This window comes from Pocillopora damicornis, chromosome 6 (genome assembly GCF_964200805.1).
Source record: "Pocillopora damicornis chromosome 6, jaPocDami1.2, whole genome shotgun sequence".
In the NCBI taxonomy this organism is placed as follows: domain Eukaryota; kingdom Metazoa; phylum Cnidaria; class Anthozoa; order Scleractinia; family Pocilloporidae; genus Pocillopora; species Pocillopora damicornis.
The window spans coordinates 25389770-25415112 of NC_142675.1; the positions used below are offsets into that span (position 1 = coordinate 25389770).

At 34.2% G+C, this 25343-nt stretch overlaps 4 protein-coding genes and 1 long non-coding RNA gene across 9 annotated transcripts; 2 read left to right on the forward strand and 3 right to left on the reverse strand.

Annotated features, from left to right (window-relative positions):
* Positions 1-434: 434 nt before the first annotated feature.
* Positions 435-7771, forward strand: LOC113680920 (beta-secretase 1). Its single transcript, XM_089209835.1, has 11 exons — positions 435-989; positions 2519-2607; positions 3104-3320; positions 3568-3699; positions 3809-3943; positions 4231-4332; positions 4441-4590; positions 4766-4847; positions 4961-5053; positions 5981-6031; positions 6369-7771. Exons 1-11 carry the CDS (start codon positions 762-764, stop codon positions 6584-6586), a joined length of 1497 nt encoding a protein of 498 aa, XP_089065961.1. The 5' UTR covers positions 435-761; the 3' UTR covers positions 6587-7771.
* LOC113680921 (phosphoglycolate phosphatase) lies at positions 4178-12199 on the reverse strand. 4 transcript variants are annotated; one of them, XM_089209836.1, is made up of 10 exons: positions 12011-12186; positions 11865-11932; positions 11067-11159; positions 10584-10724; positions 10055-10117; positions 9700-9850; positions 9352-9451; positions 9196-9237; positions 8406-8602; positions 4178-5433 (listed from the first exon to the last, which is right to left on the reverse strand). In XM_089209836.1, the coding sequence occupies exons 1-9, from the start codon at positions 12105-12107 to the stop codon at positions 8419-8421; spliced, it is 939 nt and encodes a 312-aa protein (XP_089065962.1). In that variant the 5' UTR covers positions 12108-12186; the 3' UTR covers positions 4178-5433; positions 8406-8418. The 4 variants fall into 4 exon arrangements, with proteins under 4 accessions (XP_089065962.1, XP_027053767.2, XP_027053769.2 ...); XM_027197966.2 differs by lacking the exon at positions 8406-8602 and having other exon boundaries at positions 12011-12199; XM_027197968.2 differs by lacking the exon at positions 4178-5433 and having other exon boundaries at positions 8331-8814; positions 12011-12196.
* On the forward strand, positions 12129-22680 carry LOC113680919 (autophagy-related protein 16-1). The gene is made up of 21 exons (XM_027197964.2): positions 12129-12307; positions 13168-13247; positions 13418-13455; positions 13538-13655; positions 14188-14261; positions 14475-14565; positions 14912-15001; positions 15147-15217; positions 15403-15474; positions 15848-15914; positions 16250-16355; positions 16857-16927; positions 17029-17100; positions 17709-17829; positions 18213-18273; positions 18526-18579; positions 20054-20124; positions 20426-20510; positions 20665-20712; positions 20980-21078; positions 21398-22680. The coding sequence occupies exons 1-21, from the start codon at positions 12205-12207 to the stop codon at positions 21492-21494; spliced, it is 1689 nt and encodes a 562-aa protein (XP_027053765.2). The 5' UTR covers positions 12129-12204; the 3' UTR covers positions 21495-22680.
* LOC113680922 (E3 ubiquitin-protein ligase PPP1R11) lies at positions 21164-25323 on the reverse strand. 2 transcript variants are annotated; one of them, XM_089209837.1, is made up of 4 exons: positions 25169-25323; positions 24420-24525; positions 24000-24071; positions 21164-21586 (listed from the first exon to the last, which is right to left on the reverse strand). In XM_089209837.1, the coding sequence occupies exons 1-4, from the start codon at positions 25238-25240 to the stop codon at positions 21540-21542; spliced, it is 297 nt and encodes a 98-aa protein (XP_089065963.1). In that variant the 5' UTR covers positions 25241-25323; the 3' UTR covers positions 21164-21539. The 2 variants fall into 2 exon arrangements, with proteins under 2 accessions (XP_089065963.1, XP_027053770.2); XM_027197969.2 differs by lacking the exon at positions 21164-21586 and having other exon boundaries at positions 22664-24071.
* Positions 23089-23352, reverse strand: LOC149044616 (uncharacterized). The gene is made up of 2 exons (XR_016187762.1): positions 23219-23352; positions 23089-23187 (listed from the first exon to the last, which is right to left on the reverse strand). It is a non-coding gene; the product is annotated as an uncharacterized LOC149044616 (long non-coding RNA).
* Positions 25324-25343: the final 20 nt, after the last annotated feature.

The following is a 25343-nucleotide window of genomic DNA, read 5'->3' on the forward strand; positions in this document are numbered from 1 at the left end:
GTTCAATATTTTGACACGCGTCACTGGTGAATTTAGCGTGACTTTATATTCCATTGAAATATTGGCCTTTTCTACATTGTTTACTCTTGAATGTATGATTATTTTCGCTGAAACATAGATCCATTGTAGGTGCAACAAATTTAAAATTTGAAGTCCCTGCTAACAATTACGAAAGAGCAGTTCCTTCGCCAACGTTTTTCGGGAAATGATACTCACACTAAGAGTAAAATAATACGCTGTCCGTGAAAGCGAACTTTTGGTGGAAACGATGGAGATTTATCTTATGCTTGCAAATTTTCTATTCTAATAAGTCTTTTTTTTTATGATTTGCGCGTGGCAACGAAACAAATAATGAAGAGTAATCATTCCCGCTTTTCATTTCGGAATCATGGAAAGCAACTGCTCAATACAAACTGGACGAAGTGTCACAGCATCATGAAGCTAATTCACAAGGAAGTGTAGCCCTTGTTGCATTCTTTGTAGAGGAATGATGTTCACTTAACGGTGAAGTTCATACTCTATATTTGGGTGTGATCTTTAGAACCGGAAGTGGAAATGTGATAGCACTCAAGCCATGGAAACCGCGCCTCGCTGCAAAAACTTCAATATGGCGTGAAGATGTGGATTGCGGAAAAAGCAGTGTATCAGTTGCAAAAAAGAAACACTTTCCATGAGGGGTTTTCAAGAGTTAATTGCTGTTTTAGATTTTGGTGAGGTAAAGGACACGGACAGCCTATTGGGGTGACCTGGCGAGATTCGTAATGCGCAAAATTCACTCAGCGTCATGTTCCCTCCTTTTGTTGCTCATCGTGGGTTCGATGGGCCCCACCTGGCAAGAGAAAGTTAAAAACAAAGGAAGTTATAGTGTTCCTTTGAGGCGAACGAAACGAGATCTACGAGACAGCCGAGGGAATCCAACTGAAAATTTGAAAGGACGGCCTGGGCAAGGATATTACATATCGACGGATCTTGGGAGCCCTCCTCTGAGAGTGAGTAAAGGAGATTTATGATTATATTGAGTGTCATGAGTCCGGAACAACAGCCTCTTTCTTGAGAAGTGTGAAATTCCCGTTTTTTACTCTATTTTTGACAAGAAATCTGCTTTCACTTGTTCTGCACGCCTTTCACGTTCGTAACATTTGAAATCTTGGCCTTAGCTTTGCCACCGAACGAGCTTCAGGCTCTTATTTGCATGTGAAAGTTATCAACTTTAATTAATGAAGCTTTATCGATAGCCTTTCCGATTTCAGCTTAATTTTTCTTATTTTTAGCAAAAACTGTTATTGGAAAATTTCAGTAAATAGAAAAGAGTGATGAAGCAGCTTGCGTCTTTATCATTTTCAGTTTACCATATGATTGGAAAAAGATCAGAACTAAGCAACATTATGACGGAGAAATTCATAACATATTTCTCTCTCGTGATCAAATTTGAAGACTGATTTATTTCTGGGAAGATCACCTTGGTGTATTTTTCAAAATCGTTTGTTATCAAGTTGCCTTTTTGTTGCAGTTGTAAAAGCAAATTTGCGATTAAGGTTGTTTGGAACATTTACGGGTGATAGCAGACTTGAATAAGTTCCCCCGTATTTACACGAATAGACGTGCAAAGGCCAGTTACTCAATATTGCACACTCTATTCTCGTGCAAAACGAGTTGGAATATTGTTTCGTAAGGATGAAGAATTGTAAAGTATCATGAAATACGTGAGTGACATTTACGACCAGTATTGCGCTTCCAATTTCGGTATGATTTTGAGTATAAGAGTGTCGTATCAGCTGGGTTATTTCGTTACAACATGAAATAAAGGGTTCCACACGAAAATATAAACAGATGTAGCGTTAGAATTTTTTGAGATCAAGTCATGATATATTTTTCTTCCAGGAAAAATGTTAGGTTAGCATAATTATGTAGTTTTATTTTCTTATGAAAACATGAGATCTCTCTGTAGTTAACAGAGCTCAGATGAAGTATAACAAAAGTACAAAAGCCAAAACGAAGGATTGAATGCATTAAAAACTAATCCCAATAAAACAGAACAGAAATAGTGGTTAATGGTTTTAGATAAATCACACCGCCATTGACTTTGCAGTGTTACCTCAGGCCAAAACAAGAAGTCAGTCTGAAAATTCATTTTAATTTATAAAATTATACATTTCTGTTCCAACACAGAAAAATAATATTACAATATTTAGAACAGTTTGGGCATACAGAAGGTTTGCAGGATACTGCCATCGACTTTGGCAATTCATTTCTTCCTCCATATCTTAATCATGAGATTTCATTTAGTGTCACCATGTTCCAAAGTGTACTCAAAAGTTAACTTGATAATTGGAGTAGCAAAAGGGGGGGAAGGGGGGACATGTGGTGATTCCAGTTAATGTACAATGTTTACAAAGTTCACATGTCCCATCCTTGGTAGAATCTTACAGAATTTCTATGTGGGCAATCAAATAGGAAATCACAAGGTGGCAGAATGATCATCCAAATGTTAACCAATATTGTCCTAAAATCTTTTCAGATAAATGTCCTTGTTGATACTGGAAGTAGTAATTTTGCAGTCGCAGCATCTCCACATCCATATCTCCCCTTCTACTTTCGTACTGACAAGTAAGTAATGCTTATATCATCTTCATGTTATGTTTTTGGAGGATGAATATACTTAATACCTATGTTTATTCTATGTTTAATCTCTGTAACATATGACTTCCTAGTGTCTAAGTTCTTAGATTGGAGTTCAGTGTCCAAAGTTGCCATTAGCCATAAAGAGGTGAAAATAATATTTCAAAGTTAAAGTTAACCTGGGCACTGTATGTGAAGGGGGAGAGGGAAGGGTGCAGGAGGGGTTTATGGAAGACATATACAAAATCTTGGCTAAAAGTTAGAAGTCAACTAAGACTCTTTGCTAAAGACGACATTAGTAATGTTAAATAGTATGACATAATATTATGAATTTGATGCCCTTAAAACAAATGTTGTTATATTCTAATAATTGCTGGTACCATGCAGTTCTGACAGTAAAATTTATTTGAAAGGAAGGTGTAAGGTAAATGAAAACTTGCAAGTTAAATGTAACAAATATGTCATATTTGAAACATTTTTACAGGTCAACTTCATATCAAGATCAAAACAGACGTGTAGCAGTTCCATATACACAGGGAAACTGGGAAGGAGAGCTAGGATCTGATTTGCTACGGTTTGTTGAAGGACCAAATGCTACTGTTCGTGTCAATGTTGCAGCCATTCAGTCTTCAGAGAATTTTTATATCAATGGTTCTATGTGGGAAGGAATCCTGGGACTTGGCTATGCAAGATTATCAAAGGTTAGAGATTTGATTCTTTGTTGTTCTTACAGAATGCTTTGTTAGTTTGTGCAGCATCAATAAGAAATCTTCAATACTGCTGATGGACACATAGTCAGTGGCATCTTTGTATTAAGTGGAGGTGATTAGGTTGAGTCTTATCTTTCCCTTTACACTCCTTTGTTACAGTTATTCAAATGTGAATTAGAGCTGAGTAGACCTAAAGTATTTTTCTTTGGTGTAAATGTGGGATATCATTTCTTCCCAGCCCGACTCAAGTGTACTGCCAGTGTTTGATCAGTTTGTTAATGCTGGAGTTGTCAAGGATTCTTTCTCGATGCAGTTGTGTGGCAGTAGTGAAATTGACCTTTCTTCTGAGCCTACTGTTGCTGGAACAATGGTAAGTTTTAAATGGAATTTAAAACAATTCTGTTCTAAATGTAACTTTTCTCCTCTGTGGATTTCTTTTTGGTTAAGAATGTCCTTTCAATTTGTTTCTTGTGTAACAGGTTTTTGGGGAAGTTGATAATGAGTTGTATGAGGGTGATCTTCTCTTCACTCCAGTGGTAAAGAAATGGTACTATGAAGTTGTCATAACTGACATAGCAGTTGGTGGGGAAAGTTTGGCCCTGGATTGTAAAAAGGTAGGAATGAAATAATATTTGCTTAAGGTGTTAGATTCTTTTGTTGCACTGTATTAAACCTATCAATAACTGCAGATCAGCTACTTAGAGAATAAGTCATCTGGTGATGTCAAGGACTCTCTGGATGTCTTTTTTGGGGTATCTTGTTTATGAGTAAATTAAAAGTGATGCAGCTTCAGCAGTTTATGTTCACCTGGCAATGCTGGGTAACCAAACTTGGAAGCATTTCCCTGATTTTTTTTCCTGTCTGTCATATGCTTTATTAATGCAAAACACATTTCTTTCAGTACAATTATGACAAGACAATAGTGGACAGTGGAACAACAAACTTAAGAGTTTCAGAAGAAGTCTTTGATGCTATTCTTGATAGACTCAAGAAATTTGACAAGGTGAGGTTATTTGATTTGTTCTTATTAGAAGGCTCAACAAAACAAGTTTTTCTTCTTAAAATGGAGAATTATTGTTCAACTCTTTTCATGTAATTTGAAATTTTGCAGCTGGGTGTACCAGATGAGTTTTGGATTGGTCGACAGATGATGTGTTGGAATTATGACAAGACTCCTTGGGAGGAGTTTCCAGATATGTCCATTTCACTTCTTTCCACCATTAGTAATTCCAAGGAATTCAGGCTCAAGATACCTCCCCAGGTAAATAAAAGTTTTTGGTTACATTTGATACTAAACCTGGTAATCAGAGCCAGCTCCTAAACCACAGGTCTCCTTTTTTTCAGTGGTATAGTTTCTGACTTTTTATGTTATCATAAGTGATGATGATCTTTCTTACATTTTACAACACTTACCTACTAAACTGTTTTTTTTACAGCTTTATCTAAGAGAGACAATCGAACGTGGTCCTCTTCCTGGACAACACTGTTATAAGTTTGCTATAACTAAAGCTGACAAAGGTAAATAACAGTTTTAGGTAGTTTTCTTTATCATTTTGGTTATTTATAACTATGTTCATCAATCAGTTGTTGTTACACATTGTTTGTTTGCTTGTTTACTTATGTCATTTCAGGAACAGTGATAGGTGCAGTAATCATGGAGGGATTTTATGTTGTCTTTGATAGAGAAAATGTCCAGGTTGGCTTTGCAGCTACAACTTGTGGAGGTATCAATTAGTTATGGTTCATATGTTTCCTAGGTTATAAAAGCTAAGTTTTTCATTTGTCTCACAATGTAGTCATGTGTGATGTAGATTGTGACGTTTCGACTGCATACTGCTAGTATTCTTCAGGCGATGAGGTCAACTGGTCATGCGTGATCTTATAAAGCATGATGCTATGCTGTGATTAGTTGTTTTTCTACAGCTCTGATTGGTGCATTTCGATCCTTGCTGATCTGTGATTTGCTCCCTCGGCGGTTCGCTGTTGCATGGCTCTCCTGTTGTTGTGCTTTTTGATTGTGGGCATCCACGCTTCTGGAATTTCTATTCCACTATCCCTGTTGATGTTGTTAGGGTGAAGTCTTGTGTGAATTGCCTCTTTGACCCTGCACATGTAGTAATAAGGGTCATGTGTTTCAGATTTTGATAGTGAATAAAACACAAGAAAAATAAAAACTGGTTTGCAAAATTTTACACCCCCAAGGAAAAAGTGGAACAACACATGTGACTGCTTGAATATCTCATTCTGGCATCAATAACTGTTTGTGTAAATAGAATTAAAGAAGAGGTAAGTTTTGAGCTCAGTAAAGAAATAAAGAAAGATGTTTTTCTTCTTGTCGCACATGTGTGGGACACTGAAAAAATTTTGAGTCCCCACAAGGAATTGAACCTTGGACCTTTGGATTCGCACTTGTGACAAGAGGAAAAACATCTTTCTCTATTTCTTTACCAAGCTCAAAACTTGCCATCTCTTTTATTCTATTTACAAACATGAGGCTATCGACATTTCTGATCCTAGAAGTATACAGGATGTGTGTCGTGAACTTTGTAAAAAAACATCTTTCTCTAATTCTCCAATGTTTGTGTAGTTTCCAGATATTATTCTCTGGATTGATTGTCAAGTAATTCAGATATAATTTTTTTCCAAAACAGCTGAGGGTCGTCTTAATCCTAGTTCTGAAGTATCTGGACCCTTCAGTAGAGGTAATTCGGGCAATTTATATTTATCTGTAGCTTCTCATCTGAAAGTACAAATGAAATAGGATCATAATAATCATAATCATTATGAAAACACCTATTGCTCTTTTGAAGCAAGATTTTCACCCAGTCTATGAGAAGCATACTTGTTATTAATGGTTGTTCAAGTAAGGAAGTGTTTTGTTCAATACTCAACTCTCTTTGATTCATAAATCAAGAATTACAAGGCTATTAAAAAAAAAATGTAGAGTGGAGAAGAAAGAAGCAAACATTTGCCTTTTAATGATCTGGTTGGAAAAGAGACAATCACAGATCAAATCTATTGTTTGCTTTTTTTTTTTAGATGCAGTGGACTGCGAGTACATAGAGACAGAAAGTTCTGATACTGCACTTCTCACAGTGGCTTATGTTATGGCAGGGGTGTGTGGATTGTGTCTGCTGCCAATTTTTGTTCTCTTGGCTCAAGCTAGTTGTAAGAGAAAAAAACAGCACGAGCGACTTCCACAAAGTGAGACTGCACATGAAGCAAGTGACACCACAAACCTTAGAGATGATTTCTGATATAATTTTGCAATGATGTTTCAGTGATAACAGTACATCAATGAAATTACTCCACCATATACATGAATGGGTTTAAGGACTGGTAAGACTTGCATCAGTGGTTACTGGAGTAGATATCACCCTGGTTTCCAGGAAATATTTAGTTTGAGAACAATTTCTTAAACTAAAATGCTGCTTGGTAAACAATGTTTTCCAATATTGAAGGTGCTATTGGCTGATCATTACAAGCCACTTTGGTCATGCTATACATGGCAATGTATATGTATGTACATACATGGTAGTTTTATCAAATTAGAATCAATAAAATGAATTATTCATAAAAAGGACAATGAACATAAGATTTAGGTAAAAATTTACACTTTGTGATTTTAGAATATTTTAACCCTTTAACTCCCAAAAGTGATTAACATGTTATTTCTCCCTATAATATCTAAACATTATCTAGCAAACAGGTCATGAGAATATTCAAACTTAGCAGTTAGAAGTTATCTTGATCTAACACCAAATGCTCCTAACTTATTTACAAGGAAATGTGTGGTGGCTAGAGGGGAGAATTGACTATCAGACTGCAGGAGTTAAAGGGTTAAGGTCAAAAATATGAAGTACAACAGCTGCCACTAACTGATTTCAACCACAAATGCAGTGAAGAATTACTTACTTTGGGTTGCATTTTTGTATGTAGTGATGCAAGTTAAGTGTCACATATTATAATCTCAGTGCTTACAAACTTACTATCTAGTGTTACATAACACAGCCGATTATAATTATTTTATTACTGCCAGCATATTTCATTTCCACCAACCAAAATTTTTTTGACAGTAAAAGTTTTTCAAACAAAAAGGGAATTCTTAGTCAGTTTCAAAAGACTTGAGGTTCTAAGTTTCCCTTAAGGGTTAGAGTTTCCCAATCAAGAACTGTTAGTTATATATAAAAAAGGAATGTTGAAGGGTTATATTAAGTACTTATTTAGTTGGATTAGGTACTAATGATTGAATACATGATCTCATTAATGTTTGTCCTAGTTCATAAATTCAATAGAAATGCTCAATAATAGTAGTTTAGAAGATATTGATGATGTTGATGTCACATGTTCGGAAAGATCAATAGAACATCACCATATATGTAGAGAGAGCAAGTCATTTTTTATTTGAAATGCTATTTTTTAATAAAAATTTTATAATAAAATACAGTACTGTTTTAATTTTTATTTTCTTTTTACCTAAAGTCCAGCTTCTTCTCAGATGATAAAAGTTTTAATTCTACAAAAACCACTCAAGATAACCCCACTGAAGGTTCAATGATCACTGTCTTAACTTTAAGAAAAGTAAATTGTAATGAAAATCAAGTGTTATACTATTTCTTGCAGGACAAAAATGAGGAAATAATAAGTTTGTAAAAACAAAAATCATTGCATAGAAGAGATTTTAAGCTAACCTAATAATCCCAAGATTCCAGTTTTAGTCTGGTTCACAATTCATAAAATTACTCTTCATAAATAAAGAGCAGTTAAATTTAGCAAAACTCTTTACAGTGGCCATTTTACATTATCATCTCAGTTGATAAAACCAAAATGATCTTGTTGTACTCCCCCACTGATGCAGCACCACAGTTTTGTTAGAAACCTACTTCCTTTATTCAAAGACCAGGTAAGGCTTATTGACAGAACATGTTAGTTAAGGAAAATATAGCGGACACTCTATACCACATTACACCAAAGAAACTGAACAAAACATGGGTCTTGCCCTCATCTCACAACAATCAAGAAAACTTGATTTATTCAAATATCAGTTGTTACTGGTAAATTAGGCAAGCCATTTACCTTCCATGGCTAATTATATGTTGAGTGATGATTTCAGTGATTCTAAACTTGGCATATAAAAATCTGGTACTAAATTCATATTGTCTGGACTGACTGAGGTCTGTACATTTTCAACATCTTTAAGGGATGAGATTCCTGTCAGCACTAGAACAGTCCTCAATCCACAGTTGTTTCCAAACATAATGTCTGTGTTCAATCTGAATTGGTCAATATATAAAATAAAATTGGAAAACAAAACAAAAAAACAGTGGCAAGTGAGCAACAATGCAGAACTTGAATATGTGAAAGGTATAGGGAATTCCCTAGAGACTATCCAACCCCAAAACAAAGGCATACTCCAATTGGCTGTCAATGTTTTTCATGCCATTGTGCTTTTGAAGGGAAAACAAAACAGCTACAGAAGCTGCTCCTAAAATAATAAATGACACCAAATTAATGCCAGGAGTGTAGTATGTTTCTCACTACAGTCAAATGTACCTTAGACAAAGTGTCGTTATAGAGGGGATCAAGGTTGTCAAAGTGTTGATCAGAAATTCATGAATGGGACCATTCCAAGTAATCATAAGAGGGTGTTAATCTCTGTCAAGAAAGACTTCAGAGAAGGTTAACCCTCTCATTCCCATGGTCTATGTGCCACGCATTTCTATGTTGGGGGCCATAAGAATTTGGCAATACCCGTAAATTAAAAAACAATATTCTCTACTTGGCAAAGTGTGGATAATGTTAGTATAAATTCCTTATGGCTCACTTCTGGGAATCAAAGGATCAACTTGTGTTCTAATAAACTTACCTGTCTCCTATCATACAAGTCTTTGAAGGGTCAATAGCATGCCTGGTTAAAAAAAGAACATTAGCAATTAATAATATGATGAAAAATGTTTACATACCTGATAGCTAATTTAATACACTTTACAAATTAAATGATGTTACTATTAATATTATTTACCGTGATTGAATACACTCAAACATGACTCTCTCTGGTTTCCCTATCACTTTAGCTTTCCTTCTAGCTGCTGCTTCCACAGAAATCACCAAGCAACCTGTCCCTGAAATTCAATTATCATTTTGTTGATTAATTCAAATGGTGATTACAAAATTATTATTATCATTCAAAGTCTTTGGGACATTTCTGATGGCAAGAAAGTGAAAAAAAAACCAGCAAAGAAGACTGAGAAATCTGTAGGTTTTTTAAACCAGATAAAATCTATTACACTCTAAATTTCTATCACTAATCTTGTAAAGAAATAATGTGCGATATCATCAGCTTACAAAAAAAAAAGGAAAATGTGATCACCTGGAATAACCACACCATTCTGGTTGAATGGAAACCTGTCATCTAGATTTGTGGCAATGAACAAACAGGAATCTTTGGCAAGGTAACTGGCTGCTTTGATGAGCTTGTGGAAACTGAAGTGCTCATCAAACCCACAGACAACAGCTCCAACCTTAAACAAAACAAGTAAATCTTTAATTGTCATTGGTAACATAGACATAGAGCTTCAGCCCTTAATCATGTCAAGATATGAGATCCAAAGATAGCAGAATAACAAGAATATTCTACATCTGGGAAAGAATAACCCAGTGAGATACATGTTGGGGACATTAATAAGATAAACTAAAAGTAAAAGTAGTATTCTTGTTACATATACCTCAGGGTCCAACTCAAATGAAGCCCACTCTTGTAGATTATAGCCACCAGTTGACTGATCAGGCTAAAAGTAATTAAAATTACCATTCAAATAAGCCATGTGAAAAACATTGCAGATGTGTAATAGAAATATAAGGTATGTACTATGAACAGTTTAAAAATATAAGCCACAACAAGAATTTTTGAAAAGGTCAAGGTCACAATATAAGAACAAATACATGTAAATAGACAAATTAAGTACAACAGAAAAATATATCAACAAAGATTTGTAGACATATGAAAAAGACTATCATTCAGTTATTTGTGGAGCTCTGTCTGTGGAAATTATTCATCTCCCCTATGTCATTTGAGAGATGGATGTTCAAATGAGCGCATCATTATTGGGATACCAGAATATTTTGCAGAGACAATAATTATTCACCTACTTGGGATGTATTTCTACCTACAATGTGTGCACAATTACTTTTTCCTATAATTTATTAATTACTGGCAACTTTAGAATTTATCACAGTAAATATGATCCAACCTACACCAGAACCAGTATGTTGAATATTCATGGCATCAAGTTCCTCCACCATCCCTGTTGTGCCAATTGTAAAAACTTTTTTTTCAAATTTCAGAATCTCCTTTAAATAATATGCAACAGCATATGCTGTTCCATAGATTTCTTCCTGAAATAAAACAAAAAGCTGAAAACACCTAAAATAACACAGACATGGCTCATTCCTCAACTGAAAAAGCAGTGAAGAAGTTAAGAGGATAAATTTCAGCTGGTACTCAGATTATTAAGTGAGGTGGAAGAGGGTAAAAGAGAAGTAAAAAAAAATGATGAAAAATAGGAGGAAAAAGAGAGAAAAAGGAAGTATGTACTAATAATGTGTATTGATGCAGTAATTATGAATATGTCTGTGTTTAGAACTTGTTTATTCAGCAATAGAGAGAACAAACATTAACTAAAAAGGATAAATTTGCTTTATGAAGTTCAGGATAATAAGAAAATTTTTCCATTTTACCTCATAAGCTACAATTCCAAATTTCTCAAATTTCTTGAGATATGCCATTCTTGACTTGGAGCTATTATTAGTAGCAAAAAAAACCCTTTTACCCTAAAACAAAAATTGAATTGTTAATTTCAGTCAAAACAAAAGAAAACTTAAGTGCATGTAAACATTACTAGCTTGATCAAACATTTTACCATGGGCGGAGGGGTCATTTCATGGAGAAGTATGCTGGAGAAATCATTTACCATTGAGTCTGATCACAAAAGTTACATGTAAAAAAGTATTGTTCACCCCTTTTTGAGATCAACAATTCCACAACTAAGCCACACATCTGAACTAGAGGGACTGCCCTAGTGCACAGCTACTACACAATCTATTTCTCCAAATATTGCAAAAATAACTAATTAAGTTCAAAAGGCCTTCCTGTATTGCTTCTTGGTGTGCTGACAGGTTAGTAATGGATGGAAAGACGATAGAAAAGTTGTTATATAAAGGGTAAGAGGCCATGATGCTTAGCAACTTCTAAAATGACAGCATTTGTAGGACAATGTTGGAAACAATGGGTTACTCTTTAAGCTTAAAACAATTCCAGTACTATAACGTCATATTTAATATCTGTATGGATTCAGCTGCATATTAGTCCTTAACTAATATGCTGGTGGGACTAATATGCAGTTGATCACACTGCAGTGATCGCTTGACTGAATTTATTAAAGAACCTAACGTTAGAAAAAGACTAAATAACAGATTGAGAAAATAATCCTTGTTTAGAAAAAAAATTAAGTCATCGATCGAAATACTTCTTCTCACCAATCTTCGAAGCTCTTGCAAAACTTCCACCACACCATCTAGGGGGCCAGCTTCATTCCAAAGGACCCCTTGGATATAATGAGATTGAACATGATTTCGGTACAATGATACACCTAAACACCATTCTAGCTTGGTATGTCACTAACCATCACAATCAAAGATAAAAGTGTCCATCGAGGCTATAAAATTTCTGGCACCGGTTCCCTCCAGAAGTTGGCAACTTTTGCAAGTCATCTTTGCCATTTTGTCTCTTTGGAGGATGGCCGCTGGTAACTCACTTTATCCATCATTACCAAGTTCCGCTCGGTTGCAGTTCGACGTTCCTTCCCAGTTATTCAAGATGGCGCGTGGGGAACGGCAAAGTTGGAGAAAAATAATATCAAGGAAACTTGAAGCGAGGGATCGAGTGGAGTGGCATTGCTTTAGAGATATCATCAGGGAACGTAAGTGAAGACTTCATCGTTGTTGATAGGAAATTGTACGTTTGGTTAGGATTTAATCACCAAGCATACATATTGTATTGCTGACTTTGACGAATCAATAAAAACATAGGAACTTTAATCCAAATTTTCTCCTTTTTTTTTTCGGACAAGTCAACATAAACTTATCTTGTCACTGACAACGATCCAAAACTCTTTGTGGATGTGAACTATTATTTCTGGTAAGATAGCCCAAGATAGGAAATATTTGAGCCTGTAATATGACAGTTCACATCATCTAAGTTCATGTACCATCATGAGTGCATACTGAATTATTGACTAGTCAGATTCAAGTTCATGATAAATCATGTTCAAACAAATCAAATCCATGGATCTTTGACTATTTCCATCTTTAAGATTTCTCTGCAGTGTCAAATCGTCGAGACTGAAAAACAGAATCGAAGGAAGGACAAGGGTCTTACTGCAAATATAGTGAAAAGTGAAAGGCTGAAAAGAGCGAACCTCTAATTGGTGAATTGACATGGGAAATAATATGGTTTTTTCCGGAGAGCGAGATATTGAGCAGATTTTTAAATTACATTTGGGTCGTTTTCACAGTTAATAGATGTTTCAGCACTTATAAATGAGATCACAAAACGTTGAAAGTTGCATTGCATGAAAACTTTTACATTTGTGTTATTCTCTTTACGTTCATCATACAAGGGAAAGGATGAATGATAATTTTTTATGGTGTTGTGGTAGTAATATTTATTTTGGGTATCATATTCTTTTACTGATGGTTAGTGGTCTTCTTTACCCACAACTAAGGTATTAGATATTAAATACTCTGCTTGTTTTGTATTTTGTCTATTTTATTTTAACAGACAACAAGTTATTTGAAAATGCTGATACTGCAAAATCAAGAGTTGTTCAGTTGGAAATACAAGTTGCTCAAATTCAACAGGTTACAACTCCTGATGCATTTCTGTTTTTTAAACTGATTGGAAGTTTTACATTACCTAATGCAAGAAGACTAATTTATTTTGATTTTATTTTCAATGAATGGATGGCCTTTTATCTTATTGAGTATCAGAACAGTGTGAGTGGAACTTAAATTCCTTTATTATTTTACAGGAAAAACTTGAGCTTCATAGACGTGCTCAAGAATCAAGGTAAATTATCATAATAGGAGGTAGGTTCAGTTGAAATATTTGTATTGATTAACCTTTGTTCACCTGTTGTTCATTATTTTAGTTCAGTTAGAGGAGGGGCTGGGGTTGTTGTTGGAGGATCAGAAAAAGTAGCTTCCTTGGAGCAGAAGTTGTTCAAATTACAAGAGGAACTGACTGAGCTCCACCGTCAGAAAGGAGAGGTTTGTCTAATATTAATATCACCTAACCAGTGTCTAACACGTGGATTAAAGGAACTCACCAGATTATTAATTTACAAAGTATTATTTTTTTCAACTGGAAATATGGCATTTCAATAGAAACATCTCCCTGAGGGAAAAAGACTAATCATAATTAGGAAAAAAGGGAAGGGATTCAATTGTTTAACCTTCCAACTTCATGTTTGGAAGGTTCATTAACTCTTTAACTCCTAAGGGTGACTAGCATCTAATTTCTCCTCACAATATCACTCTTGAATCACACATTAAGGTCATGAGATTAAAGATAATGACCACAGACCAAAGAAGCTCTTGATTATTAAACAAATTTTCCTTGTCGGCACCTCAGGAAATGTTTAAAGAACAGTAGGGAGAATATGCAAACTGATGTAAGGGTGTAAAGAGTTAACTAAGATACAGATAATTTGCAAATAAACCTGGCCAAACAGCAGATTCATACCTTACAACATTTTTTTTTTAACGTCATGTTTTGACAAGTCAAAATATTTCTTATCAGAATGCGCAGAAACTAATGGAGCTCAACAATACATTGCGACAAAAGGAGCAAGAACTATTAGCTAAGGAGGGAGAGTGAGTACACATGTATAGCAGGAAAAAATTTGTATATTATGCCAAGAATTCGCATTTTTGACTTTTAAAATTTACATCATCATAATACCAGACTAAGAATGGAGAGAAAATGAGAGAAAAAGGGCAAAGTTTCTCATTCCTCAGTTGTGAGTTTCTTAATGACTCCCAGGAATTCTATATGAACATATATATTATTTGTTGTTTTCCAATCAGATTGCATGACTTATCAAACAATTTAGAAGAAGTTGACAGGGCAAGGCAGAGACTGGAGCAAACAGTTACAGAATTGGAGGCAGCAAAACAGGTACACATTTAATAAAGATTTTGTTTGGTTTGCAATGCAGAGATATTAGTAGTCTTTTTTTTGTATGCTACAGCATGCTATGGTGATGCAATTCTAAGCAATGAGGTACAAACTCAACCTTTTTAAATAATTTCCCAGTTTTCCCATAGTACCATAACTGGGCCACATTTTAAGTAACTTAGAGTAAAGGCATTTTATCCATAAGTTATCCATTGAAGTGTATTTTCAGAACAAAATATTTAAAAAGCTTGCAGTAAACTGTGCTTTAAATTATTTTCTTGAGTAAGCTTTGTGATTGATTCTCACTCTGTGTTTTTTCTGGATTGATGTTTTCCTTAAATTGTAGATGGTAAAAGATGAACACCAAGCATTACATCTTGCCTACGTAACATTGGATGAAAAATATAGGAAAGTACAAGCAGAGAATGAAGATCTTGTGAGTTCCTCACAGTCAGAATTATTATAAAATTTTTATTCCTTTGACCCACACATTTTCAAGCAGTCCTCACTTAATTAATTCATTCAGTTAGTTAATATTTTATTAATATCAAACATTTGGTTTAATTCAACATCGATTTCAGGTAACAAGGTGGATGGCACAAAAAGCGAAAGATGCAGATAAAGTAAATGCTGAAAATGAATTACAGTTGAGGTGAAGAAAATACCTTTTCGTCAAACAAAATACATTTCCTCCTTTTCACTAACATTGTAGACTCTGTGTCAGCCTTACAGGGCGTAACTAAGAACTTTCAGTTGCAGAATTTATAAAATATTCTGTGATGTGATTTGTGAAATGATGAAACATATTTTTACATATTATTTTTACTTTCCTTTTAGAATACGACATGAAAAGCAAAAAAATCTACTAATAGATGCAGCAAAAGAACCAGTAGTTGTAAATATACCAAGGCAGGTTACCCTTTGTAATGTATACTAGACATTAATTAAGTGAATATTATAATGTGCCTGTGTTTATCTACTATAATAATAAGGAGACTGTTACATGTAGTAAGTAAACATAATTTATAAAGTAACAGGAAATAAATGGAATACTAGAGCAGGACACTGTTAGATTTATTGTTACATTAAAGGTGATTAATAGACCTGAGATGATGATATACCTGAGTGAATAAGGGAAACTCTGTAATCCATATTGCTTGGATATAGAGAGATGGTAGAACTTTATCTCATTAATCACTAACAGCCTCACAAGGTGAAATTATCAAAGAAAGACAAATAAGGAGAGGCTCTATAGTTCATTTTCAATTTGTCTGAATTGCAGTTCTGATCAGCCAGGCATACCTTTCTGTGCAATAGTATCTATCCCTTCATTTCCTGATAAAAAATTTGTGAGTATGAATTCAAGTTGTTGATAATTATTAATATTAAGTTATTGAAGATCATTTTTTATATATCAAACATAAGAATTAATAAACAAGGGTCATAATACCAATATGCACATGAATACATAGGGGTACAAAAGATTAGCAAATAACCTAGAAAACATGCTTTTCTTAAGGTCTTTTTTTTTCTTTAATACACTTTTCTTAGGTAAAATAGTTTTTTGTCAGTCAGTTTGTCCCTTTTTTCTCCTTTCTCGTCAAGTTACAATTTAAGGTTACTCTTGTGAATGCATATCACTCTCCTTTACTCAGATCAGCTATTTCTGTGTGTTTTGTAACAGGATGCACATGAGGGTGAAGTAAATTCTGCCAGATTCAGTATTTCAGGAAGATTATTTGTAACAGGTGGTGCAGACAGAAAAGTTAACGTCTGGGAACAAGTAAATGGTAGGAACCATGATATCTTACTTTCAAATTATTTCTCATTTATATTGAATATTGATTATTATCATACGACCCATGCAGCCTCCACACTTACTTTTATTGAAAAAAATTAAACAGAAACATGTGCTTATTTGAAGGCCATACTTGATGGTTTGGGCAAGGCTGGAAAAAGCTATATCACCATGCAAGATTTGAGCTAAAAGTAGAAAGGAAGATTTAAAAAGAGCAATTATAATAAAATGCTTTTGATTCAATCAAGTTTGGCTGAAGGGGAAATTGTTTTGCTATTAGTCATGACACAGGGATCTTGAAGAACTTGGTCTGTACATTATGACCTTGAGCCCAATATTTTCTGGCCCAATCTTGCCACTGAGTCAATAAAATACACAGTATTTTATCTAATCAGTAATTCTCTATAATTATATAGTGATTAAGATATGATAACTTGAAGTACTTTTATTAGTTTATCTAATTTGGGATACTTGCTCCTTTTTTTTATTTCAGGAAACTATACAATAAAAGGAGTTATGCATGGTTGTAATGCTGGTGTCATGTCAGTACAAACTGACCCTCAGGTAAGGTTATATAACTATTGGCTTGATACCAAATATACAGGGCTTGTATTTCCATAGATAGCATTGCTATTAATATTTTTATCAACTGTTATATTTTATAGGAAAAACTTGTCCTGGCAGGTTCTCATGAAGGAACTTGTAGAGTATGGACTCTTGCCGATCAGAGACTTCGAGTGAGATTTTTTAATACCATGTGGGGTTTTTCTCATCCAGTAATTGCTATTTTTTCAAAAACATTAACACACCAATGGAGGCCATGATTATTTTGATTGTTTTATGTGCATGTGAATAAGCCTTTTCAGTCTTTAATTTTGAGCCAAGTGATTTCTTGTTTTTTACAGGCTGATGAGGCCAGAAAGGCTAATTTGCATGCACTAAGAACTTCATTTCATAAAAGAGGTCTAGAATTACAAATACTATGACAACAAATACTTCACTTCTTAAGCTGTAGAACATATTGAATTTTAACAAAACAAACAACACTCTCATGATGGTGATTAGATGTGCTTCCTAAAACATTACTTCAATTTAAGATGATGCACTTGTCCTAAGAAAAAAAATTTGGACTCAGCACCTGTAAGAATGTAAAATTTTGTACAGTTTCATTTTGCAAGTGGACAAATAATTTCTGCTAGGAAGGTTCAATACCATTGCTTCCCCTTAGAAAATCAGTAAAGATTTACAAATGCTCAGTAATATAAAAAAGTACCTTTTGGAAGGATGTTTCTGAGCTAGATTTGAGGCTTAACTGTAATTATTTTTAATGTTTGTGTTTATATAGCACACCCTCACAGGACATTCGCAAAAGGTCATGGCAGCCAAATTTTTTGGAGCAGCAACTAAAGTTGTTTCTGGAGGCCATGACAGAACATTGAAAATCTGGGATCTTAGAAGTAAAGCATGTAAGTTGTTTTGAACTCAACTTTTTCTTTTTTGAACTAAGGACCAGATTCTCTTGGCTGTGAATGGCCCTCATCCTAGCTGTTAAAAAAAACTAGAAATACTGTGATGTAACAACTTCATGCAATACAAAAGGTTTCATTCACTATGCTCAAAAGAAGAAAATCTTCGAGTTCTATTTACATGTCTCTAGAGCGTTATCTTATGCCTTTAATTTCAGGGAGCATAAATTGCAATAAATTTGAAAACAAAACATACAATCTTCTTTAATTACCTCATCATGGGGCATCTCTGAATGAAATATCAGTATTTCACTTGGATGCTGAGGGCATATTTACAAAATAATTATTGTAAACTATACCATTAATTTTCTTCTTTTTCTCAGGCACACGAACAATTTTTGCTGGTTCGAGCTGTAATGACATAGTAATCAATGAGGGATTTGGGTAAGAAACAAGTTAAAAATAGTTGTTGGTTACAACTGACTCCAGTTCTTCAAAATTCATACATGTTCCATTTCATTAAGTATTGGTTGTTTAATCATTTTGTCAAAAATTGACTAATCATTGAAAATAATTTTGCCATCATTGAGCTGGGTAGTTACTGACAGCAATTTGCATTACATTTTCAAACTTTAATTAGCAGCTGAAGTGAATGAAAATATTATTCCCACTGAGTATTGTTTTTATTCTATTTAGTTCACAAGTGGTAAGTGGTCACTTGGACAAGACTGTCAGGTTTTGGGATGTCAGGTGAGATAACTAATAATAGTGATCTACAAAATTGAAGTAAAAATGACGTGGTATGTAGAAAATAGATTAGACAAGTAAAATTGCAAGCCATAAAATTCTTTGTTGATTGTACAGTATGTGCTCATAACTGGAAGTGATTTGGAGAGTTTCTTACCATTCTTAAGATTTGATGTTGGGTTTTTGTATTGTATGATATAAAATAATGAAAAATGAAAGTTGAATAAGTTATATTATAAAATAATTCAAACAGTACGCATGCTCTGATTGGCCATAAAACCATTTTACATGAGCGTATGTAAACACGGTTTTCGTTCCTCTTTCATTAGTTATTTTATAAAAGAAATGTAAAATGGTTTCCGTGTTTACATAGCCTGATGTAAACACTTGGGAGGTTGGGAGAATACTCAATAAGCTGGAAACCACTCTGCTTCGCATCATGGTTTCCTACACTTATCTCGTGTTCTCCCAACCTCTCGCGTGTTTACATCGATATCAGGCTATGTAAACACGGAAACCATTTTACATTTCTTCATTAAATAAATAAATACAGCCATGTTATTTTACATTATCTTTTTTTTAAAGATTACGGTATTGTATTTATTCATGAATTATTATGGGACCCACTAAATATTTCGTCTCCAATTTGCAGTATTTGCTTTGTATGAAGATAATTTAAGAAGATTTTTGTGGAGCAATGATAGCCTTTTCATTATCTTAATATGTAACACTCTTTGTAACATTTGTAAACTACATATGTAGAGGTTATTGCAATGTGATTCAAAGTTTTATAGATAAGTTTAGATGAATACATTTGTGGCATAACTTTATTTTGTTCTTCTTTCCTTTTTGCATTGTGATGATTGTGTTAAGTGTGGAACTTATCAAAACACAATTCAAGCTGTTATATTAATATGATTTTGATACAGAGTAGATATGGTGCTTCTTTCTCTAAGAGTTGAGGGGCTGGTTCTTTACACCAGTCCAACCCAAACTACAGTTTTATGAAAGCAGTGGACCTTACATATTCTCTATAAGAGGGTCTTTTTGATCAACTTAAGGTCATTCCACCTCCAGCTTTTGGCCCTCTTGACACTGTTCACAAAAATAATCGTTCAGACACAAGATTCAGCCAAATTAAAAATGGTTTAGAATGCGGCTTTGTTGAACAATGGCTAAACTTTGTTTAAATAACCAACCCTTGAAGTTTACACTGAAACAGTTGGCCAACTTACAGTAGTATATAAATTAGATATTATAGGACTGAACCATCAAAGCTGATCATTAAGTAATAGCAAGAGTCAAGATGTTGATTTGGGTTCATGTTTGTTTACAATTTGCTTATCTGTGATCATTTCATGGAAATGAACAACATATTCTGTCTTACTGACAGAATCTGACGTGCATAACTTACTTCCAGTCTACATGCAGGCATTACCTCTCTTTGGTATTAATTCTACTTAAATTTTTTTTTCAGATCTGACAATCAATCAAGTGTTGGAGAAATCACACTACAAGGGAAAATAACATCATTAGATTTATCCCCAGGTTGTTGAGATTTGCCATGTTACGACATTTTTTTTCCTGCCAACTAAAGTTGACAGTCTCTTCCTACAGCATTACTTAATAATCTCTTTGAGTTCCTTCTTAGTGAGCCCCAGCATTGTAGAAAAGCAACAGAACAAACAAGTCCCTTATCAAAAGGGATAGTTTCACAATAAAACATTTAGGGAATCAATGAATGTTTGAGTTTCAGCTCATGGGGCCATCAAAACAACATCTACAAGTTGGTGAATTAGAAACAGCAATGCAGTTAGAGTAAGCTTTCTTTTCTGATATTTCTTGACAGACATGAACTACATGTTGGCAAGTGCAAGGGATGACACAGTTAAATTGCTCGATTTGAGAATGAACCAGGTTATGTCAACATGTAGGTGAGTGAACATGATTAATTCACAGAATTCTACAAATTAACAAATTATTAATTTGGAGAAAAATTATATATGATGACTTTTAAAAACTCACGGGGTGTTAAATCTTGAGTGCAGTATTTCCAAAGCAATAATTCTTTTTAAATTTTATTTCCAGTGCGGACGGTTTTAAAGTTGCAGTGGATTACACAAGGGCATCATTCAGGTACTTTAAGTACATGTACAGGGCATAAATTGTCTTACATTAAGATTTTGTCATGTGTAGGTTTTGAAAGTGAAACCAAATAGTCCAGTTAATGTACTTAAATAACTAAGAACTACTCTTGACTTAAAATTTGATCTGTTTTCCATTTCTTCAACCAAATAGTTTTGAAAATCCCTTAAACATGTATGCTAGCATCAAGATGTTATGGTGAAAACATGATTTAACTTATTATTAATTTGTAGTTGTATTCACATTATTTTTCATTAGTCCTGATGGCCAGTATGTCATATGTGGCTCAAGTGATGGTAGTATTTTTGTATGGAATGTAGCCTCTGCAAAACTAGAAAAGGTTCTTAAAGAACACAGGTTAGTATTTCATGGAAGTATATTTATTTACATGTATTAGGTTTGTTTTAAAAATACTTCTGTAAATTGCACAGCTAAACATCTGATAGACTGACTGACTTACTGATTCACTAACTCACTGATTGACTCATTCACTGAGTCACTAGCTTGCAGACTCAATGACTCACCTGACTGACTGTTTGACTGATTTCACTCCTTTTATTTTGTTGTGTGATGTAGAGATCCAAACATGCAGTTTGAATAGATCACTGCAGTTTATTTTGTATATTTCACAGAAAATCAAACTTACCACTCAAAATTTGTAATTTTCTAATGACAGTTCCTCAGTGGTTGTGTGTGCCTGGCATCCTGATGGATCAAGTCTAATCAGCTGTGATCGTAACAAGCGTGCAATCATCTGGACAAACAGATACTGAAATCACTCTCAAACTGGATGGCATAGCCATTAGCTCAGTATCGAGTTACAATGCACACCATTTGTAATAAGTGCCAACAGTGCCATAAGTAACTGAAATAAATGAAATGGCAAGCTTCAAAAACTTAATACATCCTATTTTGAAGAAGAATTCTCTGGAAAAATTGTTGTGTATCTAAAAGAGACATATTAAGTTAGAGAGGTCTTAAAACAACAGCACTTTTAGATATAAGTAGCATGTTGTAAAATAATGTGTCTTCTTACTAAATATAGAAGTTACACATGTCACTCAACACATATTTTTGAAGGGTCAAAATTCATTAAAAAGTGTATAGGCTTTCTTTAACTGCACTTCTCCTTTCAAAAATATCTAGTAAGAATAAACATGTTCAGTTATAATTCTAATCCTTTTGTTTAATATGTAGTTTAAATACCAAAAAGGTGTTTGTTTATTTGCAGGCAAAGAACTTTGGTTTTTGTGAGTAAGGAATTTGAAGTCAACCAACACATACATTTGAGGCACATACATTTGAGGCTAGAAAGACAAATTTCTTCCAAAAGGAACCATCTCAACCTAATATGACTGTGTTTTTCAAGGAAATATCCTAACCCTTATTTGTGGGGACTTTTTAATAATGAGGCCATTTTATTAGAAGTGCTATATAGAAAGACACAATTTTCAACAAACCACATCAGTTTAAAATTGAAGTTTGTCCAAAATAACTGATAGGAAAATAGCTTTAAGTTTGAGCCAAAGAAAAATTTGAGTTGAAAAAGTTCCAACCTACTCAGGTTAGGGGCCAGGTTAGAAATTTAATGTTATTTTTAATGTTATAATTTAAAATATAGTGAGATGTTTGAGAAACCAGTAGCTTAGAAAGAAATGTCAAATTTTGCAGTTTGCAATTACATCATTCTTATTTAAAAATCACCAGAAGGTACATACTACAATGTAAGTGTAGTAAAAATAAGAATGGTTAAATAACAATGAACCCCCTCCCTCTCTCCCCCCCCCCTCCCCCAGCCAGCCAAGTTAACCATATTATGCTGTTCAAGCCATACTGAACGCATTGCCACATTGCTTTTATTTCTATTTACCGGTATTTCTCAGCTGGTAGGACTTGTAAATATAATTTTGCTTTCTTTTGTAAAAGAAATAATAATAAACTGTTTTGTGGACTGGTAAATGGAAACTTGATTTATTTCACTAGAATTGTTTTTTTTTTTTTGCCTTGTGTTTACCAATATCCTCATATTGTTCTCTATGTATTATTCTTGTTTACAGACTTGTAAATGACAAGATAATTAGGTTTAATAAGGCAAGTCAAGTAAACATCATAAAAAAGGTTGTGGTTATTCATTGTGGTGAATAACAATAAAAGCAAAGTTTTTTCATTTGTCTCATGATGTAGTCACGTGTGATGTAGATCACAACATTTCAACTGCATACAGCTAGTCTTCTTCAGGTGATGAAGAAGCCTGAAGAAGACAAGCAGTATGCAGTCAAAACATCACGATCTACATTACACGTGACTACATCATGAGACAAACAAAAAAACTTAGCTTTTGTTGTCAAGTAAATACATTTCCAGCCCTTGTGTAACATTACAAAATTGAAGGTAACTTTAATTCAAAGGGTGTTATTGAAAATACCTCAAGGAGGCTATTTACAAAAGTTACTTAAGACATCTAAGCTTTGTGATTGGGAATTCCTTAAACCATCACAGAGATAACACAATTATGATAAACAGTTTCAGTCAAATTCCAGCCCAATAACAATTAGTAAAGTATTTTTTGGTTTACACCACAAATCATGCCTTAAGGCACACTGTCAAAAAAAAGGAAAACTAACACTGCAGGCATTTCGCTCCAAAAAGAGTTTGGATTACAAATATCCCATTTAGGGAAATCAGCAGCAATTCACCTATTTCATTTACTCAGGGTGATTCTTAATAGGCTATTATTAAAATTCTAACATTGCTCAGGGGCTAGGGAAATAAAACAAAATAAGTTTATGATTCATACCCTAACCTCAATGTGACTTCTTTTGTTTTATTCCCCCAAGCCTCTCAGCCAATTTTGAAGTTTAGTATATAAAAAATGGCCTATTATCAACAGTAACTGCCTCCTTAACATTAACTTTCATTTGTTCAACAATTCTGGTCCCAATTTGAATTATTTAATGATCCCATTCTATCCCAAGTTAAATTTTATTTCACAGTGACAATTAATTGCACTGTTTGACAAGATGAAGGAAGGAACCATGTCTGACTGTTAACAGAGACATCAATGTTGGCTACTGTACTAATCTCTGTACATTTATACATATTGTATAACCTATGTTAATAAAATAATATCAGATGAATGTTTTTTATTGGTCAAAATAATCAGCTATTTACACTTGGGTTGGAATTGAATGTAGCAGGGTCATTTCCTTTGTCACTATGATCATGACTATGTCTGTGGCCTTTCTTTTTGTGGCCTGTGCAGTAAGAGTTGTGCTTACATCCATCATCCTCACTATCACTTTCTGATGAGGAGTCTCCAAACATCTTGGGCTTTGAATAAATACAACAACCTAAACAAGGGTGGGAGAGAACAAACCTGAGTCCCAGTTGAGGATTCAAACCTTTGAACTTCTGATTTCACAAACCAGTGCTCTACCAACAAAGCTGCCTAGAACTCACTAGTAAGACAAGCCATATCCTGATTCAATGTGTGTTAGACATCTTGTGTACTACTAGGATCAGCAAAGTATAGGGAAATTTTATGTAAATATATAAGGAGATGATCGATTGTCCAATTAAGGTGTAGAACAAATAATGATAGGTAAAAATGAAGAACAACGAGAAAGAGGAAAGAACTGCTTATTGGACCCATGTTCACTCATTTTACATTTAAATAAATAACCTTGTTTACTTCTTACATTTTGATGTTTTCTTTCCCATAAACTCGTTATCTACTGCACTTTCATCCCATTGCACCTTCTTCTCTGATTTGGGTTTCTTTAGTTTCAGTACAAGCCTCTGTTGCTGTGAGTAAAATTTGGCCTTGCATTAATATTTTCCCATTGAATTTAACCTTTACAACTTTACTTTAATTAAAAATGAAAGAGTACATTAATACCAGTGTCATGGAATTAAATTAAGTGAAAATCAAAACGTGTTTTGGCACAAATTTTGACCAGGAAGCAGTCAGTAATAGCTCAAAGAGGACATTCAACAGGGGCAGGCAATGAGTAATAGGTGTTGTTTACACCATGCTAAGGGATACTTGAAAGCCTACAGCACAATAATAGATGGCTTGACAGCAGTTTGAAATTACTCTTTTGTGTCAGAACTTGGAAACATGATCTTATCAACCTTCGAAATGAGCAATTACACCCAAATGTACCTTACATAATATTTCAATTAGTAGCGACAGGAACTTGTTAGCACACAATGAGTGCTTAATAATATTTGAAACCAGTATTTCATCTATTATTTTTATTCCTTTAGCAAAATGCTAATTTTAATTTTTTAAAGCTACTTTGAAACCATCTAAACCTAAGATTTCATTCAGATTGCAAGATACAGAAGAATCAATCCGCTGTGCCAGTGGTTTAAAAATTATGGTAAACCTGACCGATTTCAAGAAGAATGATTTGCTTGAGACGATGAAGTATGCAGTACATACCAATGGACTCTCACTCGTTTCCTCAATAACTGTGACAGTACTACCACTACTACTTTCGGGACATTCTGCCATGTTTCCTTCGACGGTAAGACTCGCTCACTTACAAATACATCGAAATACCTAGCTTTGCGACCAAGCAATGTGACAGTCTTGGTATGAATAGTAGGGTAGGGTA

Excerpts from the sequence above, each read along its gene's own strand:
- LOC113680920 (XM_089209835.1), top strand. The coding sequence starts at position 762 with ATGCGCAAAATTCACTCAGCGTCATGTTCCCTCCTTTTGTTGCTCATC. Across the intron at positions 4,591-4,765 it reads GGCTCAAGATACCTCCCCAG|CTTTATCTAAGAGAGACAAT; the intron begins GTAAATAAAAGT and ends TTTTTTTTACAG. Across the intron at positions 5,054-5,980 it reads TGCAGCTACAACTTGTGGAG|CTGAGGGTCGTCTTAATCCT; the intron begins GTATCAATTAGT and ends TTTCCAAAACAG.
- LOC113680921 (XM_027197966.2), bottom strand. The coding sequence starts at position 12,107 with ATGGCAAAGATGACTTGCAAAAGTTGCCAACTTCTGGAGGGAACCGGT. Across the intron at positions 11,160-11,864 it reads TGCAAGAGCTTCGAAGATTG|GGTAAAAGGGTTTTTTTTGC; the intron begins GTGAGAAGAAGT and ends TTTTTGTTTTAG. Across the intron at positions 9,238-9,351 it reads TTTGAGTGTATTCAATCACG|GCATGCTATTGACCCTTCAA; the intron begins GTAAATAATATT and ends TTTTTTAACCAG.
- LOC113680919 (XM_027197964.2), top strand. The coding sequence starts at position 12,205 with ATGGCGCGTGGGGAACGGCAAAGTTGGAGAAAAATAATATCAAGGAAA. Across the intron at positions 13,456-13,537 it reads AGACGTGCTCAAGAATCAAG|TTCAGTTAGAGGAGGGGCTG; the intron begins GTAAATTATCAT and ends TCATTATTTTAG. Across the intron at positions 15,475-15,847 it reads GTAGTTGTAAATATACCAAG|TTCTGATCAGCCAGGCATAC; the intron begins GCAGGTTACCCT and ends TCTGAATTGCAG.
- LOC113680922 (XM_027197969.2), bottom strand. The coding sequence starts at position 25,240 with ATGGCAGAATGTCCCGAAAGTAGTAGTGGTAGTACTGTCACAGTTATT. Across the intron at positions 24,526-25,168 it reads AAACGAGTGAGAGTCCATTG|CAACAGAGGCTTGTACTGAA; the intron begins GTATGTACTGCA and ends TTTTACTCACAG. Across the intron at positions 24,072-24,419 it reads GGGAAAGAAAACATCAAAAT|GTTGTTGTATTTATTCAAAG; the intron begins GTAAGAAGTAAA and ends ACCCTTGTTTAG.